We start from the raw sequence: 22434 nt of genomic DNA, 5'->3' as shown, positions 1-22434 counted from the left end.
ACTTCTAGGCTAAGAAAAATGGGAGAAAAAAGTGAAGAGCTATGTAAATCATATCTCAAAGTTTGGAAGGTATATGTGTTTTTGGGGTTCAATATGGACTAGCCTAGAAGACAAATTCGTGCGGGTCTAGGCTTAGAGCAAAGCTTGTACTCCATTACTATGATATTGAGGCGAACCTTAATGAGTATGCTGAGTTCCTAAGGAGGTGTATGTGACGCTCATGATGTAGGCTAGGTTGATCAGGACAAATCAAGCAGAATTGACAGACTTTTAGGATGACAAGCTTTTGAAGATGAGGTGCACATGATATCTTATACATCATAATGAGAGAGGAAAGTAAAAAATTTTATAGGGAAAATGCATAAATTTCTCCCTAAACTTATACTGAAAAGTCAGTTACACACTTTAACTATCATAACGATCTATTACACACCCTAACTACTTCAAAGTGAATTTAATACCACACTGATATGTGCAACACTACTCTCAGAATATGCAGTGTATTACACTCGCTGCCACATTAGCACCACGTCAGAAATTGCATTTTTAAAATCTTTTTTACTTTCTTTTCTTTATTAATTATTTTTTAATTTATGAACTATAGTTTACACTAATTAATTTCTAATTAATTATTGTAGTTTTCTAATGATTATGTCTTCTTCATAGCAAAATGGTAAACAAGAAACTTTTAGGAATGACCATCAAAAAAAATTATCCAAAATCTGGAGTTTAGCCGTAGAGTTGAAGAGTTCTTCCATTTTAAAATGTACCCACAAGAAGGTTACTTCAATTTTTTCTTTCAATTTCTTTCATTGATTGGTCATAAAAAATGAGCTTCCGTTGTTGTTTGTTGCGGTTTGTAGTTGTAAATAATAAATTTGGCCATATATTTCTTTGTTCTTTTTCCATGTTTTCTGGTGGAGGTTTCTTAAAAAATCAAGATAATCGAAAAATAATTTTCTTCACATTTCAATCGATCATCCAATTCACTCAAAATGTCCGACAAAGCTCCAAAAATTGAAACCTCTCAAAAATTTTCTCCTATTTAAAGTAATTTGTTTCTTGATTGCTTCTTATTATTGATTTATTTTAAGTTTAATGGGGTGTGAAGAAGATGAAGATGATGGAGTGTGAAGAAGAAGAGATGTAGGGGTGGGGTGTAGTAAGTATTTTGATTTTCTTTTACTTTTTTAATGACCTGACGTGCACCTTTTTTAATAATAATAATTATTATTTTTTCATGTCAGTTTTAGGGAGTAAATAAATTCACTTTTAAATAGCAGAGATTTGTAATAGCTCATCATAATAGTTTAAGCGTGTAACTGATTTTTCAATACAAATTAAAAAAAAATCTATACCTTTTCCAAATTTTATAAGACATAACTTAGATTTACATAATATACACACGTTAAGGCTTGATATGACGTAGCACAAAAAACAAATCCATGCAAACCTAGATCCAATACACCCACATAATACATACATACATCAACCTGTTGTTGGACGTACATCTCATAGACTCTGTAATCTCCACAATGAAAGAACATAAAAAATAATCAAACAACACAAATGGCTACATCAAGCTATAAGGCAATTAATGTACGAATAAAAAGCAACAATATCAGTAAGTCAATATTATGAAGAAAAAGAAAAAGTAAAGTTACTTATATTTTATGAATTTCAATGGACCTTTCTACTTTGACCAAAAAGAGATTAATATTAATTTTAAATTATGATTTCAAAAGTTCATGTCCAACACCTAGTTAGTGTTCAATACTTGCGCTCATAAACTCTTTATATGATTGGCAAAAATTGATAAAATAATGTTTTTTTTCAAATTGTCTTTATATTTGACTTAATTTTTACTTCTCACTTTTACTTGTTCACTTATAAGATATTCTTACTATTAACTAGCTATAGTCATTTCTCAACGGATTTTCTAAATCATTAAATTTATTATTAACTAGTTATAGTTATTTCTCAATGTTCTCATTCAGTATTCAATATTCAAATTAAAGTCTGACTAATCTAATTTCTACTAGCCGTTAGGTAAAACACATTAAAAAATAACACTCCTCACTACAAACTTTTTCATGTTCAGAACTCGATCCCTGAAGCCGAAATGCTCTTTCTAAGTGCGCTTGGGTGCTTAGATATGTATGTGTGACTATACCATTCTCATTAGAATTGTACTGTCCTATATATAATGTCCAAGTTTTGTTACATATGTATTAAATATACTATAAAAAGTCAATGAAATATAATTGATTATTTTTTAAAAAAAAACAAAAGTAATTACTATCCCTTTTGACAATTGTCAAAAAAGGTTTACATAATAATTTAAAATCACCATAAAGTCCGCATCCCTTTGGTGATGGGCAAGCCATGTACATCACCCAAATTGAACATTCCATTGTACACTCGCACTTCATTTATTTCCACCATCAAAACTATTGCAAACACAAACATAATATTAGTAATTATTGGCATAGAATGATAAAATAACACTATCTTTCTGTGTAAAATTTTATTTTTTTAAAACAATTTTTAATAGAATGATATATTTCTATATTTAGTATTAATAATTTGATTTTAAAATATATATTTAAATTCTTAATAAAAAGAAAAAGAGAAGGCGTACCACACAGGAGGAAGAGAGTGAGTACACCGACTTTGCTATTAATTATGTTTATTGAATTCTTTTTTTTTAATCTGCTTTGAGTATGCTATTTCTGGGAGTATCTATAGTAAAAAGAATTAAATGCCAAAGATCAAGTAGTACATTGAGATTATATTAATTTAATATTTTAAAATAAAAATTTTAAGAGTTAATCTAACTAGTTTTTAAATAATTCAAGAGATTATATCAATTTTTTAATTATCTTTTCGTTACGTTACAATTTGACTAGTTTTCAAACCTTATAAGATATTTATTATGTATACGTTCTTTTAAAGTTGTCATGCTGCAGATTTTTTGAGTCTATTTGACTAGTTCCAAATTTAAATTAAATTATATTAAGAGTCAATTTATCTAATTTTCAAATCATTCATGAGATTACATATATTAATTTTTTTTATTTCTTTTTAATTGTCATTTTACAATTTTTGTTAATTGTCGTTATTTTCTGAGTTAATAAGTGAAAATCTTTAATACTTTTTATAAAATTCATTTCTACACATAAAATGAAATGATTGAAGTAGATAAAATTAATTGATATCAAATACTGTAAAATGATTTTTTTTTTCACAAATTAAAAGATTCTCCATAAATGGCAAAACAAGGTGATATTCATTAGCTTAAGCTTACTCTTTATTAGAGCCGTCAAAATGAGCTTATCCGATAGGACTGATTCAATCCATTTCGTTATTGAAGTAGGATTGGGATAAGATTTTTCAACCCCATTTAAAATTAGGGCTTATAAACTCGATCCACATAAATCTTTAGTCCTTGAAGCTTGATCGAGGCTAGGCTGAGGTCGGCCCATGGGTCAAAACTTTTTATTTAATGGTAACTTACAATAATCTCACTAGCATATAATATGATTACTTAAATACAAGCTATGTTGTAATGTTATAAATTCCATACCGAATTTCGGTACATCTAGATACATGTATCTCAAAATTAAGTTAATTTATTTTGGATACATTTTATCCAAGTAGATTTGCATGTATCTATCATACATAGACAAATCTCGCGCCCTCACCTTTCTCCCATCTTGCTTATCACTCTCTTATTTCACTTACGTATTTGGTATGCGAGATAAATGCTAATTACACAATAATTTTTTGTTAGTCTTATTGAAACGACACCATTATTTTTCATATTTGATTTGAAAATCTTTTTATTTTCTTGATGTTAAAGAATTATGAGTTTATAGAGAAAAAAAATGTCAGTTCACCCCAGCCCATAGCCCTTCTAAGGTTGGACTGAGTTGAGCATTTTCAGGCCCTACCGAATGAAGAACATGCCCGTCCTAACCCTTCAAATTCATTAACCATCAAGACTTGGGATCGGATGGGGCTGAGCCGGCCCTTTTTGATAGCTCTTACTCTTCATCAAAAATTATTTTTTACTTTTGGATTTTTACACACACTTAGATAACTCAAAAACAAATGCGCATACAAACATTAAAAATCCATTATTATATGTAATATAATATAGGTCATCTGAGTAAAGTATAGACTCAGAATTTATTTTTCATATATATATATATCATAATTTATTGGAAATTTAGTAATATATATCCCCTTTGATAAATCTCAAAGATGATTTACTAGTTACATATTGTAGAGCCATCTCTACGGAAAAGTTGGCATCCCCTTCCTGTTGCTTGACAACAATTGATACATGTTGGACGAAGTATTGTGCTTCCTGAAGAGGAACAAGTCATGTAATCCACATTTGGCTCACAAAATTGTGGACAAATCTGAGCTTCCACATAATTGCTTCCCACTACAAAAACTGTTCCAACAACAACAAATTTTTTTTAAAAAATTATTTAAAATGATTATAAATACTGGTCAAAAACACATATGAAGTATCATTTTTTGTGAGTTTTGAATACTAGTGGTTTACTTTTCCTACTTGAACTATCATTAACTATTGTTATAACACACTTCAATTATAAGTTATTCACTTTTCTTAGCTACCTGAACGATGATGATATTTTAGGTAGAAAAAAATGAACAAATGATAGTTTATGTATGTGTGTTTTGATAAATATAATTGATAATAATTCAGGTAGAAATTGGTATACTTCATGTGTGTTTGCCTATTAACATAATGTTAAATTTGAAGGCAAAGATACATGAAATAACAATTTTATTGAATGAAAATAAAGGTAGATCAATGTTAATAGGTAAATGACATACCACATAGAAAAAAGAGAGTGAGGACACCAACTTTGCTACTAGCCATGCTTGATTGTTCGCTTTTATTTTCTGAACTGCTTGGAGCTAGGATGTATGTTTTGTCTTAGACTTATGGTGTATTTATATCAAGCAAATCTATGCATTTTTTTTTAAAAAAAAAAAAGAAGTTGTGGACAAAATAAAACTAAAGGTCAACAATGGACAATTGTAGAAACCAAAAAAATTCAATTTATATAATATATATGGTTGTAAGATATGCATATCGTCAAAGCGATTAGGTCAGTGTGAAATGTGTATGTGAATACTGAGTCTAATTTTTAAAAATCAAAAAAATCATTCAAAATCGTTTGAAATACACTAGCCAACTTGATTGAGTAGGTGATCTTTTAAATGAATAATTTATTTTCAAAATTTTCATGTATATTTTCACGTTTAAACTCATAACACAAGACTTGTCTAATACAATTTAAATACGATTTTAAAATCTAATTGCTACTAGATATTCCAGTATAAAGTTTGAAGCCGCCGGTCCTATATATTCGCCGTATCCGTTTTCACCATAAACACTTATATGTACAAAACTTGCACGAAAGAACAAAGATTTTTCAATAATTTTTTTTTCATTAAATGAGTTTGAATTCATGATTTTTTTCAATAAAGGAGTTCTAGTCTAAGTTCATCAATCTATTAGAAATAAATAATTTTTTTTTTTACAAATTACATATTTTAAATATAATTATAAAATTTTTGTGTATAAGTTGTTGTTGACACCCAATTTTTGACCCACGTTGGTATAAATTAATTATCGAGCTTCGTGAGTTTGTCAAATCATTTAAGTTAATTAGTTTTATAAATCTTGCGAAAATTAAAATATATATATATATATATATATATATATATATATATATATATATATATATATGTATATGTATATGTATATATGTATATCTTAAGTTTAGAAAGTATTTTATCAATCTAGTTTACTTTAAATCACGACTATATTTTGAATCATTATTTTATAATTTAAATAGTTGTGTTACCAAATAAATAGGCTAGTTAATAAATTTATACCCAAATTCGTTTCTAAATCAATTGGCTATTATTTAAATTGAACTCTTCTTCCATTCAATTTGGAAGAGCCAAATTTGGGCCCCTCACCTTATTCCAATCCCAGGCCCACTTTCGTTTACTCACTCCCAGCCCAAAAACCCTCTTCCACTTTAAATCTTCAACCCAACTTTTAATTCCAGCCCAAACCCATCCCCCTCGACCCAACACTGAAATTAATCCCCAGGTCCAACTCCCTTAAACTCTTTAACACCATCAGCAGCCCATCCTCTCCCAATCACTGAACCGGCCCAAAACACTTAAATACCCAACCCATTAACCTTATGACCCGCTCCGACCCAAATCCGTTCCCCTCCCCTTCCTTCTTCCCCAGCGATTACCAGAACAGGAAAACAGAAACCCAGAAAAAAATCAAACGAAAGAACGCAGAGAAAACAGACCCCCCAACGGAAACTTCCCCAGACACGTCTCTCCCTCTCGCGTCTCCCTCACTCTCTCCTTTTCGTCTCCCTCACGCGCGATGTTTTCGGAAAGGACGCCCAGCCAACTCGCAGCAACGGAAACCTGCACTGCAGCTGTCGCGCGACTCTGCAGTGCACAAGACGACACGAAAGGGCGTCCTCCTTCGTCCTTGTTAGCTGAGATCGAGCCACGTAGCTCGCAAGGACAACGATTTCATCTCAGCCCTCCACCTCGCCTCAAACTCCCTTCCCGCTCGAAGTTTCGGATAAGATTTTGAGATTTTGAATTGGAATGGGCCGAAATTCTTGGAACCCATCCGAATTTGAAACCCTAGTCTCTCTTCTTCTATATAAACCCCCCTGCGTCTTCAGTAAAGGGGGTTGGACACTTTTGGGTTTGAGAATTTAGAGTGTTGGAGTTTTGAGTGTTAGAAATTATTTTTTAGAGCAAGAAAGATTAATTTCTGTTTTCAAGTTTTCTCTTCTCAATCGACTTTAGACTGGTCTGATATTGAGTTTTCTTCTTAGACTTCTCATTCGGGGGTTTGAAACTTGGATTGGAAATTTTCGGTTTGAAAGTCTTGGTTTGTTCTGTTTGTTTATAAGAAAATACTCCACTCCTCCTTCTGGTTTGCTTCAAACGACGAAAAGGAAAGAGAAATCAGGTCTGTCACGAAGAGTCATAAGAAGAGCTCATTCGTTCCGTCATCTCCGGCATTCGTGTGTTCAATTGGTGGGAGTCATCGCTGTTTACTGCTCGTTTCCCGGCGTCGCTGCTCCTCAACAGGTGAACACTTCTTTTATATAAATTCCCTTTTGTCTCGATTAGATGGGGTGAGGGTGGAGAGCTTTCTGTTATGCATCTTTGGGATTGTTTGTCACTGTTGGAGTAACCTTAAGGGATATGTCTGCTGGAGTTTGCTAGACTGTTTTATTCGTTTATACAATTCATGCGTTTCTTGAGTAGTTCTTTTGAATGAATACGTTGTTTGGTTATAGTCTAGAGGTCTGCATACTTTAACGAAGATGGTTCTGTGTTCTCGTTCTTATCGAGCATGTCTTTTCTTTCTTCCTTTCTCTCATTGAGTAGTATTTGAAGTGATGCTGAACATTCGATGTCTCATCCTTCATTCATTCACCCCAAGTTGAAAGAATGAATCGAGACGTCAAAATTTAAGATTTGGCCTATGGTGTTTGGATTGTTCGAAGTCTGTGTTGCACTTGTGGCACGTCTTGATGATTTTGTGATTCAAAGACGATTCAAGTTCGAGTTCTAGCAAAATATCGTCGTTGATTTTAGGTTGAGTTATTGTTAATCCTGTCTGTCGTGAATGTTATTGCGATTTATTGGGTTTGTTCTGGTTAGTTTCTGCGATTCATGGCTGTTAAAGAAGTTAACTTCGATTTTCTGAACTTGCTGCTCCATCTTGTATGGAAGTCTTTGCATCCGTTGTGTTGTTTCGAGCATGTTCATTCGGTTTTCTTTAGTGCGAGTCTTTAGTTAGCTCTTGACATGTTTCATTTGCTTTGAGGTTTGTATTATGGTGGGTAGTATGATGTGTTTCCTTAATGTCGAAATCTAGCGCATTCGGTGATTTGAAGGGCAGAAAGGGATGCTGTCCCTTTAGGCAGAGTTGCCGTTGCTGTTGTCCACGATTGAGGGTGTCTCTCAATGACACTCATCATCGTGGAGCCATGTTGGCTGTTTTCGTTCCCTCCCTCTTGCCTTACAAATTTGTCTCGCTGAGTTTTTCGATACGCCTCTGTGCAATCTCCTTTAGTGGAGTTATTTATTGATACATATCTTTCATGAATAAAGTGTGTAATTTTCCATTAAGTTAGTTAACTTTCTTCCGATTATGTTGCCCTGGGTTATATATTTACTCTTCTCATTTTAATTTGTGGCATGCTAAACCTGTCCGAGTTCGATAAGGACTCTCATCTCTGCCCACATCTTGAGAAAGCCATAAGGGCTTAATTTCATCCTTTCGAGTCAACCTATCAAGACGGAAATGCAGATTCGAAAGTCCATGAAGAATGAAGAAGTTTAAAGAAGACGGACTAGAAGACTTTACCTTATTTTTATTATGTATTTTATTTTTGTAATGGGCATGAGCCCTCGTTGTTTTATTTTGATATCTTATTTGTATGTTTAGATTAGGACAGGTACAAAATGGGTCAAAAACCCAAAAGCAGGTGCGTCCGAGTTTCGGCCAAGGTGAACAACATCCGAAACTTGGACCCGAATCTCTCTCTCTCTCTTTACTATTTGCTTATCTTGTTTTTTCTTCAATGTCGTTAGCTTAGGATTAGGAAACTCCAAACCCCCATTGACGCCTTTTGTTTTATCAACTTAAAAACTAAAATCGAAATTTTAAAGCAATAGAGGTTTAGCTTTGAAAATTGCTTAGATTTGAAGTTAAGTTTAACTTTGACAAAAATCTTAAAACAATAATATTTCAAGTCCGTTTTAGAGAGTTTTAACTTTAAGGAAAATTTGCAAGATAAATATTTTAAAGTTGCAAAGTATGGTTAAGTAGATTCTGATAAAGTTTTAACTTCGACTTGTAAAAATTAAAACAAAATAGTCAAATAGTTAGTCGTCGGAAAACCGTAGTTAGCGGAGCGTCTTAGGTGTTTTAAACACCTTCCTAAGACGCTAATAGGAATTCCGAACCCCTTTAATATTTTCAATCGATTTTTCTGTTAAGTCTTTTGAAAATTAAAGTTTTCTTAATTTTCCTTAAAAATTAAGTGGCGACTCCAAAAAGTCAAAAATACCCTTTAATAAAACAAACTCTTTTTCGAAAAATAACTTTTTCGATAAAACAGTTATTCAATTTGTTTTTTTAAAAAAAAAGTTTAAAGAATAAAACCAATCCAATTGAAATATTACCAATTTATTTTTCAATTTATATTTTTGTCGAGTTGAATCAAATTGTAAATAGCTCTAGCTCTAATCTTAACCTTATGATGTAAAAATATGTATGATACGTTTGTTTCAATGTCAATAGAGAAATTAAATTGTGTACGACTTATTAAAGAGATGAAACAAGAACATTAGATACACAAGTGAATGCTATGAATATATCTAGTGCAATTAATTTGAATGTATCTAGGATATTAGATACATAAGAGAGTGGTGAGCAAGACAAGAGGGAAGTGATGAGATTCATTACATATTTCAGATATATGCGGATTCACTTAGATACATTATATCTAAAATAAATTATATCTAATTTTGATTAAATATATCCATATATATATATATATATATATATATATATATATATAGATTGTATCTATATAAAACTCTTTGTAGTTTCTACCTCACTTTGACCAAGTACACACATAGTCGGCAACATTCCCCTAATTAGTAAATGTTGAGAAGGAAATAAACAACACAAAATCCACTTTTTTCACAAACTAATGAAATTAGATTTTTAATTATTGTTTCTTGTATGGTCCTATAAATACACATGATCTCAAACAAAGTATTAAGCACTACTCAATAAGCTTAATTAAAATCAATTACATTTTGTTCGATTAATGATGGCCAAGGCTAGCAATAATTCCTTGAACTTAGCCTTACTCCTTACTTTTCTTCTCATTTTGAGTACTCCATCTATGGGACGACGAATTCTTAGTATGAACATTTATTTATTTCATTGCATTAATTTTACTACTTGTTACATAATTATCATTTCCTTCATCTATAAACTCACATTCCATTTTTTTTACTTGTTTTTGTTTACTCCAGGATCTAATAACGTCACATCTCAAGCTGTTCCAACTTGTACGGTCATTTATAATGTAGATACTGGTGATACTTGTGATAGTATTATCAAGTCATTTGAAGCAGAGAAATTCAGTTCTTTGAATCCAAACCTCAACTGTGACAATCTTTTTGTGGGTGAATATGTATGTCTCAATGGCACCTTATCTACTTGAAGATGGACATGAATCAATATATTGTACTAGATTATAAATGTATGCATCTCTTAGATGCAAATTAAATCTCTATTATATGTTTGTATCCCTTTTCTTATCCATGGTAAAACCAAGAAATTTACTTGGTTATGTTGTACTATCAATTATGAAGTGATATTATTTGTCTTTTATTGAAGTTACGACTTATATTGTGATAATTGATCACTAGCCAAAATAATTTATTTATTGCATCGCACGTCGCTAAGGTATTGAATGGTCATATAGTATGAAATGAAAAGTTAAAAAATATTTTACTATAAAATTTACCGTGTGTTTTTAAGAAAATTAATAAATTATTAAAAATGAAGATAATAATAAATCACAGAAAAACTCAAAATCACATAAAAACTCAATTTTTCAAATTCAAAATCGAGTGATGATAACTGGCCGAAAGGAGATTCTCTTCTCAACTCTTTAAGAGCTAAACAGATGTGCCTCATTCATGTTAAAATATTGATTTTTGTAAAATTAGTTTACGCAGGAGATAAAAATTATCATTTTTATTCTTTGTGTGATATTATTTTTTTATTTTTTTAAAAAGTATAATTATAAATTCTTAAATTTCAAAATAATTATTTTTAGTTTTTTTGTTTTATTCTTAAGGAAAAGCTTTTAAAATGCACAAGGACTATCAATTTTTAAAATATTTATTTTTCTCAGATTTTGTGTAGTTATTTTATACCAGGCAAATTGTAGGTAGTATAAAGTTATTTTATTCATTTCAAAAACTTTAAAACAATTTCTTGAAAAATTAAGTTTTTGGGCAAGGAAGAATAAGAGGACCGGGTCTTTTGTTTACTTGAATATTTTCGATAATATTGAGTCTGTTTATTTAAGGGAGGTAAATATGAGCCAAAAAATAATGCTAGAGACACTAGGGAATCAATCAAGAGTTCGAAGTCTAAAGGGCAAAAAATATTAACAAAAATTTTAAAACGATATATGAAATTTCTTTTTAACTAAAAGGGCAAAATTGTTCGCGAAGTAGCGATTTTGTCCATTGGAAAAAGCAAAATCGCTGCTATAGCAGCGATTTTGTTAAATTTGATTTTTTTAAAAAAATAAAATTAAAACGAAATCGCTCCCGAGGGAGCGATTTTCAATTTTCAAATATTTTTTTATAACCTTTTTAAGTAAGTCGCTGCTTATGCAGCGACATTACCTTAATTTTTATTTTTATTTTTGCTTCTTTTATTTAAAAAAGTTTAAATGAAAAAAAATATTTTTTTAAAATTAAATTGCTGTGATTTTTAATTATTTCTTTTTTAATTTTTAAAAATTAAATCACTAAAAAAAATTGATTTAAAATCGCTGTCTTGGCAGCGATTTATTTATTTTTTTTAAAAAAAAGTTAATTAAAAATCATTGCCTTGGCAGCTATTTGATTTAAAAAATAAATAAAAAAATTGATTTAAACTTTTTTTATAAAAAAAAAACAAAAAATATAAATTAAAAAAATTATACACAAGTCGCTGCCTAAGCAGCGACATATAAAAGAAATATTAAAAAAAAGATTTTTATTTTAAAAATCACTCCTCGGGAGCGATTTTGTTATATTTTTTTTTTTTAAAAAAAACAAATTTAACAAATAGCTGCTATAGCAGCGATTTTGCTTTTTTCAGTGGACAAAATCGCTACTTCGCGAGTGATTTTGCCCTTTTGGTTAAAAAGAAATTTTATATACCGTTTTGAAATTTTTGTTAACATTTTTTACCCTTTAGGCTCCGGACTCAATCAATCAATAAGTTAACTGAGGGCTACAGTGAACCAAATCAAATAGGTTGAAGACGTTTTTAGTTCCCCTCTTTATTTTATTAATAAAAGACCGCTAAATACTTTGTCTAACATTATCTTTTCTTTTGAAATTTTATTTATATTTTTCTAACATATTTAGTTGTCATTATTTTCTGAATTTAATAAGCGCAAATCTAAAATTCATTTCTACACGTAAATTGAAATGATTGAAGTAGATAAAATTAATTGATATAAAAATAAAGTAGATATTGTAAGATGAAAAACATTGTCACAAATTAAAAGATTCCCCTATAAACGGCATTCAATTGGTGAAAGAGTCGAATGTTTATTCCAAAAATAATTAAGTCATTTTTAGCTTAAGCTTACTCTTCTTAAACAATTATTTATAACTTCCAAGCATAAAGACTTAAATTTGAACAGGTACATTCGGCAAAATTAGCATGACTCATAAATGCTGAAAATGAAAGTACAAAAGAAAAAATAACTTGCCACATTGTCACAATATACATCAACTTGTGAACATAATTGTTTTTTTCTAACAAAAGAGATTCTAATTCTTTCTCATATGGACTATAAATAGACAATCAAATTAAGCATTAGACACTCAAGAACTTCAATTTATAAACAAATTAGAATTAATCACAAAATACAATTTTGTTTATTCAATAATCATGGTTAAGGCAAGAAATTATTCCATAAATTACTTAATTTTAGTCCTCTCTTTTCTTCTCATTCTAACTTCATACCAAGGACTTGCAGGTGTATATATATTTTAGTTACGTTTAATTAATTCACACTTGTGCTTATAAATTATTTTTCTTCATCTTTGAGCTTACATTATATATATTTTTTTTCAGTGTTTTTCAAGGGAACAAATATTGTAAATCCAGATTGTACAAGGATTTATGCAGCACAAGCTGGTGATACTTGTGAAAGTCTTATAGAGTTTTTCGATCTAAACGCTCAAGTCTTCAACGATATTAATCCAAATCTCAATTGTGACAACATTTTTGTTGGTGAATGGCTATGTACCAACGGCACCATATCTACCTAATTGAATCGCATTTCATGATTATGCTTATTATTAAGTATTATATGCATCGCTAAATTAAGATGCAGCAAGCAAATTATCCTCAATCGAGTTACTATTATCTAATTAAGCAATGTCTTGTGTTTTAAAAATCTTAATTACTCATGGTTTAGCCAAGGTCTATGTTGTAACAGTGTGATGTTTCCATATTTATAATGAGAACTTGATCCTTTGTTTTGTTATTTCTTTCCAGCTTAACTTTTTTTATTTTTTTTCCCGCTTAACTTCATTATATACTGGCCGTCTTTATGAGGTCTAACTTTTATCACGACACAAATGGCTTAGCTCTTTGCTTTTTACCGATTACTTTTTCTTAGCCGATATAAATTCATTATACATAATCATATACATATTATACATCGATATTGATAATTTAATCAGTTTGGTAAACGTCTATTTTGGTTAATTCCCCTTATTAGCAAACAATTATTCAGTATTATTAATTAATACAAATCTGAATTGGTTAATTGACACTCAACCCTGATTATTCGTTGAGTGAACCTTATATATTCTAGCTAACTGAGAGATTCTACGATGCTTACAATAGTCATAGGCTAACTGAGGATTATGGGGTATCACATAATAACCTAGCTATATACTCTCTTAGATTTTAAAAAATGACATAGTTTGACTTGACATAAAATTTAAAAAAATAAAGAAGATCTTTTAATATTATCGTTTTAAATAAAAATTCTGTTAAATATATTAAAATGTCTTTTAATCTTATGACGTTAAACATATCGTGAAAAGCTGAAATTAAAAACTTATTAAAAAAGAAAGGATGTCGCTCTTTTTAATTACTTCACTTTCTAATACTTTCCTTTTCTCAAAATTCGAAATTCGAAATTCGAATCCTCTGCATCGAGTCTCTTTAGTCATTACATGTAAGCAATATTCAGCTGACAATAATCAGGACAAATTTTGGCTTCTGCAAATTCCAAATAATTGCTTCCCAATATAAAAACTGTTTCAAACACAATTAACCATTTTAATTAAGTATACATAATGATAAGTTGTTGAAGTAATTTTTTTTTATTAATTGAAAAAAGGAATATTAAAATAAAAAGTAGCACATAGGAGGAGGAGAGTGAGGACTCCAACTTTGTTATACTTAAAATTCATCAGTATAAGTGTATTATTAAAATTCAACAAATTCTTTTAATATAATACAAGGAGCTAGGAAACTAACAATGTTACAATACCAAAAAAAAAACACAATAGAATATAGGAAAGATAAATTTCTTATAGTACAAGTGTTATTAATAATGACACATTGATGGTTGAATATATAATTTTTTTTCCTACATGAATATTGCCAATGATTACACTTAATTCCCTTCTTAACAATTGTCATCTCCTTTTCTATTTTTGGATGGATTGGGTGATTTATAGATGGATCCATGGGGAATTTGATTACTGAGATACAATATATGATGTTCAAGACAGTGAGACATATATTAGCGTTATTAAGAATTTTGAATTGACAATTGATGACTTCAGTTCAGTAAATCCAAATCTTGACTGTAAAAAGCTGTTTATTGGTCAGTAATTGTGCCTTGATGGCTATATTTCCTCAGAACTCATAGAGTTAAATTTGTGAATGAACAAGAAACCAAATAACTAAGCTTGTATTAGTTTTTTTTTTTATTGATCTCAATAAATTAATGGACCATGATGCTTCTATGTTGAACTATGTGTAAATTAAAGCAAATTATCAAACTTAGCTTCTCTATAGTTCTCTTATAACAATTAAAAGAATATCAGAACACAATATCGTTATAAAGAAATTACAGTATGTAAACAAAACACATAGACAAATGATAAATCCATCAGCCCAACCAAGAAAGTAAGTTTATTGATCAAAATATATAATTAAAGGACCAATTTCATTGAATAACACTAATTTTTTGGGGGTGAAGTATACTGATCCTTGTGAATCATTGCATAGGGTGGCGATGGATTAGCCCCAGATGGTGGTGATGGGCCTCTTGGTAACATTGGAAGAATATATGAAGATCCATCTCCAGTATTGCTAATTGCTTTTTGTGATACAACTTTGAATGTTAGCCTTTCACTATTTGAAAGATTGGTAGATAGAGTAAGCAAAAGCATCAAGGCAAATATGAGATTGGATTTTTTCTTAGTGATAGACATGGTTAAAAAGTAGAGATTTTTGAGAATTGTTTCAACTTCTTTTTCTTGGTTGATTTGAAGGTTTAGTACAGACCTCCTTGGAGTTGTTTATATAGCATCAAGCAGTGGTGGAGTCAGAAATTAAATAAAAAATATTGAAAAAAAAGGAAAAAACGAAGGGTGTTCAAAGGAAAGGTAAAAAATATTGCTCCTAGTGAGATTTATAAAAATTTTACGAAGAATATTCAAAAAAAAAACAAAAAACGAAAGGTATCCAGAAAAAGGGAAAAATAAAGGGTGTCTAAAAAAAGGAGAAAACTGCTATAGATTCGATAGAAATTTCACGAAAGATATTTTATAAAGGAAAAAAATGAAAGGTGACCTTAATAAAGAAAAAATTACTAATAAAAAAATTCAAACACAAAAATACTTTAACTTTTTTAAATAAATCTAAAATTACTAGGAAATGGTGAATCTATGGAATTTAATACTAGTACATCCTTCCTATTTTATGGAAAAAGTTTTTGTGCATGAATAAGACAATTATAAGTATCAAATCTATACTTTTAATCAGTGGGGTTGGGGAGAGGGGGAGTTTTATGTCTTATTTATTTGTTTTGTATAAAAAGTAAAGTTCAAGGAATCGTGTCACTTAACAATAAAAATAAAATCTTTTACTTATCATAATTTATATAATATTTCTTTTCCTTTTTAGTCACTTTGAAAAAGAATACATTTTTATATTTAAATTTTATTTTTGTTATAAATTTTAAAATTGTGAATTCTATGTATTTATTTGGAGAAAAAAAGTTTACTGAGTGAGTAAAATTTCTTTTAAATATTGTTCATCAAATTCTGAAAATCTTGTCAATTATGATCAAACAAATTATTTTTAAATAATTTTTTAAAATCTTATCTAAAATTTATGATCACATTTTAATGAGATGATTTATACATATTCATGACTTATTTTGAAACAAATTTAAAAGATATCTTTCATTTTAAAATTTTGCAGTTAGTCAAATACTTTTTTATAAATTAACAAAAAAATAAAATAAATTATTTTTTAACAAATTAAAATAGAGAGCGTGTGACATAATATATTACTCACATAATAATGAGCAAGAGGAAGTAGCAAACTTCATTTTTTATTAGAGCAAACTTAAATTTGGATTTAGTGTGAACAAATTTTAGCATTTATTTTGGATAATAATCTGATTCTTAATGGACAGCTAGATACTGCATTTGTAAAAAAAAATAAAAAAATCCGATCTTGGATATGATGAGATCGTCTTTGCTGAATGGTTGTGCCTCGAGGGCTACTATGTTGCGTTATGACGCATCATCAAATCTTGTTTTCTTTAGGAAGTGCTAGGTGGTGGTTACGCGGTGTGATTGAAAGCGAAATTGAATTTAAGTTGATTAAAATTATTTAAATTAATAAATAAATTATTAATATGTTTAAAGTTATTCAAGTTAAAATAGGTAAAATAAAAATAAAATTGATCATGTTTTTTCCATTTATTCTAGAGTTAAGGTGAGCGAAAGTTAACACGAACATCACAATCATATCTTAGAGAATAAGGCCCGCAACTATTCTAGGAAAGGAAAGTTTGAAAGAGGCACAAGATACACTGTACATATCTTTCGCATATAGTTGACCAACGTTATAGTTGGAACTTTAAGGGGTCGTTTGGTAAGCTGTATTAAAAAAAATAATCCATATATTAGATATGATATAATTTAATATTGTGTTTGGTAGGAATGTGAGCCTATGTATAACTAATCTATGGATTAGTTAATACATCCTACATGGTATTGTGTGATGTATTATTAATACCTTCCTTTTGGAGGTATTAACTCTAATACCATAGGACTATTCTAGGTAAAGACAAAAATACCCCTCAAATCCTTTTAATATTTTTTTTTGATTTTATATTTTATATTTTATATTTATACTAATAAAGTTATTTAAATAAATTAGCTTACAATTTCATTATTTAGATATAATTTTTTGTTTCTAAAATATGAATTACTTAATCTATTTATTATTAATATAAATTATTATAATCCGACTAATATGTTAATGTTTGATGTATAAATTTAAGAACAATTCATAAGTAAAATATTGTCTCTTAATGAAAGTTCATTAAACATTACTCAAGTAGTCTAAAACAAGAGTGTGTATATATATATATATACACACACACACATCTCGAGTATAAATATAGTTTAATTTATTTTATATTTTTATCTTATTTTATGATAAAGAGTTTTTTAAAATTTATTGATACAAAACAAAGTTCAATAAATTTTCTCTATAATCATTATAGTTGTGTGACCTTTTGAGTTATTAACTCTAATTTATTAAGATGACAATTATTTACTCTCAAATAATTTAAGTGAGAAAATAATGAACATGACAATAAAAATTTTATTCTCCTAACTAGTTAAAAATGTTATAAAAAAATAATATTCTTCGTTAATTATCTACTTTAACTCAATTACATGAAATACAAAATCTCATAATAACTCTAGGTATAATTGGAAAGTTTTTTTTTGTTTGAAATTTTTAAACCACACACAAAATTAGATAAGAAACAATGAACCAAACACTTGATAAAAATAATCCTTGCATTACTAATCGCTGCATTATTCATTTTTGTACCAAACGACCCCTGAAAACATATATGTAAAATTGATGGTACATACATCCAAACTTCTGCTTTGAGAATACAAACATATATACACATATAGATGCGATCAAATATTGTATCCTTAGAGATCTCAATTGGGATTAGATTTTACAAAAATGAGTGATAATAGCGTTATTTATGAAAATTTAACTAGAGCTTAATTCGTAAAGTGTGATTATTGAAAAAAATTCGTCTTTAATATCCTTTTGGGAATAGTTATGTAGTATATCCCACTTTTATTATGAGAACACATACATACTCACACATATATACACATTCAGTTATAATAAAAAGAAGTGTAGCCTTGCTAGTCAATTATGATTATATTTTTGTGAAAACGAGTATTAATAGCGTTAATTATGAAAATTTTTCATTAAAATTCAATTAGCCCTCAATTCGTGAAATATAATTGTTAAAAATTTTCGTCTATGATCTCTTTTTTGGATAGTTATATATATATATATATTCTTAATTAATTTTTTTAGAAAATTGGAAGATTATTTTTAAAAAAACTTTAGATTACAATCTAGAATTTTGTAAATTATTTAAACATTATATCACAATCAAAATTTTGTAACTTATATTACAAATATAAGATAATAGTTAAGATTTAGTTTTAAGGTTGAACTTTATATGATTAAGTAAGTATCAAACCCAAATTTCATATTGTCCAAAGAATAATTTTTCAAAATTTATATTACACAAATTTTAAAAATAGAAAAATAATCTTAATAATATACTTAAATAGTTAATTCAACCACGTGATTACATTGTATTTCCTCTATTATTTTCCCTATTTTATAGTTACTATTTAAATTATATATATATTTTTTAATTATTAAATAACTTATAATTAATAGAGGTAATAAAGTACCTAATATCCCCTTGAAGGGAGAGAGGAGCGTGAGCACGTTGTTAAATCAGAACTTAACCACCGTTTATGACCCAATTTTTAGCCTTTAAATCAAAATCGGAGCGTCAATTCGAGCCGTTTAATATCCAACGGCCACGATGGAGCGGACAATCTAACGTTTGATTTCTCTGTCCCCAACGGTCAAAAAATTGAAAATACAAAACGGCTCAAACAATTTTCCCCAATTCAGAACAAACTTTTCTCTCCATCTACATCAAGAAATTTTCAAGATTCATCTATTTTGTTACTTCTTTTCTGAAATTTTTTGAAACCCATTTGAGAAAAATGAGTGTTTTACAATACCCAGAAGGGATTAATCCAGCAGATGTTCAGATATGGAACAATGCTGCTTTTGATAATGGCGATTCTGCAGATTTTTCTTCACTTAAACGTTCTTGGTTAACGGATTCCTTTGAATCTGATGTATCAAGCAAGGAGAATCAAACTCCTTCGTTTGAGAATTCTTCATCTGTTAATCTGTCAGTTTCGATGCCCTTCAAGCCGCTAAACCCAAATGGGGCTATGGAGAATTCAAGACTCAAACTAAACAAGTCCATTTCTAAACAGAGTGTTGATGAGATGAGCATGACAAGTAGAAAGAGTGGAAAGGATAGCGATTTCCGTGATGAAAAGAGGATTGATGAGGAAATTGAAGAAATTGAAAAGGAGATTAGTAGATTGAATTCGAAATTAGAGGCATTGAGATTTGAAAAGGCCGAAAAAAGTTTCAAGATTGTTGAAAAGAGAGGGAGGGTTGTGCCAGCAAAGTTTATGGAGCCAAAAATGAGTGTTAAGATTGGAGAGGAGAAGAAAAAGATTGATGAGAGTTCATCAATGAGTGCAAAAACAAAGGTACAGACAAGAAGGGGTCTTAGTTTAGGACCATCTGAGATTTTCGCTGGAACGCGTAGTCGAGGGTTGAGTATGGGGCCATCAGAGATTTTTGCAGGGACAAAGGCAGGGACATCGGGCAAGCAGGGGATGATTACCCCAATTCAGCAAATACAAAACAGGCGAAAGTCTTGTTTTTGGAAGCTTCAAGAGATTGAAGAAGAAAGGGGGAAAACTTCAAGCCTTAGTCCCAAATCAAGAAAAGCTGCAGCAAGAACTATGACTTCAAGGCAGGCAGTTACTACAATTGCATCAAAGAAGAATCTGAAGAAGGATGATGCATTTCTGAGTTCAGTTCAGCCAAAGAAGTTATTCAAAGATGGCGAAAAATCTGTTCCTGCTAGCAAGAAGCCTCAGAGGCCAGGGAGGGTTGTGGCTAGTAGGTACAATCAGAGCATGAATCAGTCATCAGTAGTGAGAAAGAGGTCTTTACCTGAGAATGATAAGGATGAGACTAAGAGAAATGAAAAGAAACGATCTTTATCTGTAGGGAAAACGCGCGTATCACAAACAGAAAACAAGAATTTGGGTACTGAAAGCAGGGTAAAAAAGAGATGGGAAATTCCTAGTGAGATAGTAGTTCATGCTAGCACAGAAAGTGAAAAATCTCCACTGAGCATTACTGTGAAACCTGATTTGCTTCCTAAAATTAGGATTGCTCGGTGCACCGTCAGTGAGACTCCTAGGGATTCTGGACCTGCCAAAAGAGTGATTGAGTTGATAGGCAAGAAATCCTTTTTCAGCAGTGATGAAGATAAGGAGCCATCAGTCTGTCAAGTTCTCAGTTTTGGTGACGAAGATGCTGAAGAGGAATAATGTGAAATAAGGGGAGCTCACCCTTTTCGTTATGATCTTTATATTTTCAGTCCTGCCTTTTAATTTTTGTTCAATCTTATATGAGGCACACTAGTATTCTAGCTTGTTTGTTACAATATGAATAAGGCTTCGTGTTGCAGTATGTGGCCAAGTTACTTTTACTAAGGAAAATGTTGGACATCGCTATTGCTTCCTCCTTGTTATATATAGGTTGTTGTTTCAGCTATTTTAGAATTTTGCAAGGGAAGAAACTTACTTCTGTGCTTCATAGTTCACTTTGATGACAATATAAGATCTCATGCTTTTGAGGCAAATTAATGACTTAAGATTTCTATTACATGCTGCACTCCTCTGGTTGGAAAAGTTTGTGTATGATCGACCTTATGTCCGAAAGTGTCAAAAAGGACTATGTTTGGCTTATTGGTTAGGTTCCTCGTTTTCGCCCCACCTATAGGATTTCACTGGTTTTGTTGTTGTTGTCCCAAGTGTCTCATGATGGAAGTTGCATCTTAGTGACTTAGTCTTCCCTTGAGGTTCTTATGCTACTTTCTTTTCATAGCCATCTCCAACATACTTGTAACTAATATCATCTTCATACTTACCCACCCCTCACCCCCGGGCAGCTTCTTAAGGTTTAAGCGGCTGAAGCATTTTGGCAGTTGAAGTCAATGTAACTCTGATATTAGTGTTTCTCCAGCCTAGATTTGTGTATCCTTCCCTACATTATTGGTGGTGGCTTAATTGATAAAAGACCTTTGTTTCTCTTCTGTGTGTTGGTATTGTCATTGGTGGTGGTTTCATTCAAAACAGAATTTTTCTTTTATGTTCTTTGGTGTATGCTTATTTCATTTTTTCGAGTTTGGACTACAAGTCTAGCTTTACTCCCTAGCTTCTTGATGTTTCCCAGTCTGCATAGACATCTTGTGATTAATCATCTCTACATATCTGTTGTGAAATGCAGTTTCTCTTTCAAGAAACAAACTTCTACAGCTCTCTAACTTAAGGATGACAGTGATATGATATAATTCAGGTTATTTCACTTCAATATCTGTCTAAACTCAGGGCTGCATCAAATGGACAGACGGCACTTACTGGACATTAAAAGTTCTTCTATAGATACTTCAGAACTACTTATCTTCTTAATTCTTATACTTAACCAAGAAATACCTTTCTCATCCTTTTGAGTTCTTGACATAGGATATGTAATTTTCAGTTCAAGATTGATGTCATCTGTTGCATACCTTTTAAGATGCTTCTCTTGTTGTCAAAGTAGTATCAAGCTATGTTACTCAAGACTCTCTAAAATTATTGCCGCACCTGTGTTGGATTCCCCAAAATGCACTACTTTAGAGTATTTGACACGCATTCGTCAGACATTTTCGAAGAGTCAGAGCAACATAGGTATCAATAGTGTTGTGAACCTCTATATGCTTCTCACTCTTTACTAAATGCAACCTTTCGCCACTTGGTTCAACTCTTTAGTACCTCAATAGCTAACTACACCTTGGTTAGTTACTCCCCATTGATGAGGCAATGGTTGTGTTTGAAAGTTCTTGATTCTTCTTTTTCTTTTGTAACTCATGTAGCTATATGAATTCCATATTTTCATATGTTTTAGGCAGATGAGTCATCTGCAGAAACTAGAGACATTATTATATAACTTGACAAACTCATACAACAACAATAGTAACTACGCCATAGTCTCAAACAAGTACAAAAACTCTAAAAACTATTTTACGTAATGTTCTC

General features: G+C 30.3%; 1 protein-coding gene and 1 long non-coding RNA gene across 2 annotated transcripts; both read left to right on the top strand.

Annotated features, from left to right (window-relative positions):
- The first annotated feature begins 12751 nt into the window (after nucleotides 1-12751).
- Nucleotides 12752-13418, top strand: LOC138337250 (uncharacterized). Its single transcript, XR_011210819.1, has 2 exons — nucleotides 12752-12905; nucleotides 13004-13418. It is a non-coding gene; the product is annotated as an uncharacterized lncRNA (long non-coding RNA).
- A 5716-nt stretch (nucleotides 13419-19134) lies between these two features.
- Nucleotides 19135-20911, top strand: LOC101259172 (uncharacterized). Its single transcript, XM_004243747.5, has one exon. The coding sequence runs from the start codon at nucleotides 19264-19266 to the stop codon at nucleotides 20683-20685; it is 1422 nt and encodes a 473-aa protein (XP_004243795.1). The 5' UTR covers nucleotides 19135-19263; the 3' UTR covers nucleotides 20686-20911.
- Nucleotides 20912-22434: the final 1523 nt, after the last annotated feature.

The sequence above is a fragment of the Solanum lycopersicum genome, chromosome 7, assembly GCF_036512215.1.
Source record: "Solanum lycopersicum chromosome 7, SLM_r2.1".
In the NCBI taxonomy this organism is placed as follows: Eukaryota; Viridiplantae; Streptophyta; class Magnoliopsida; order Solanales; family Solanaceae; genus Solanum; species Solanum lycopersicum.
This window is presented reverse-complemented; position numbering and strand designations above follow the sequence as displayed.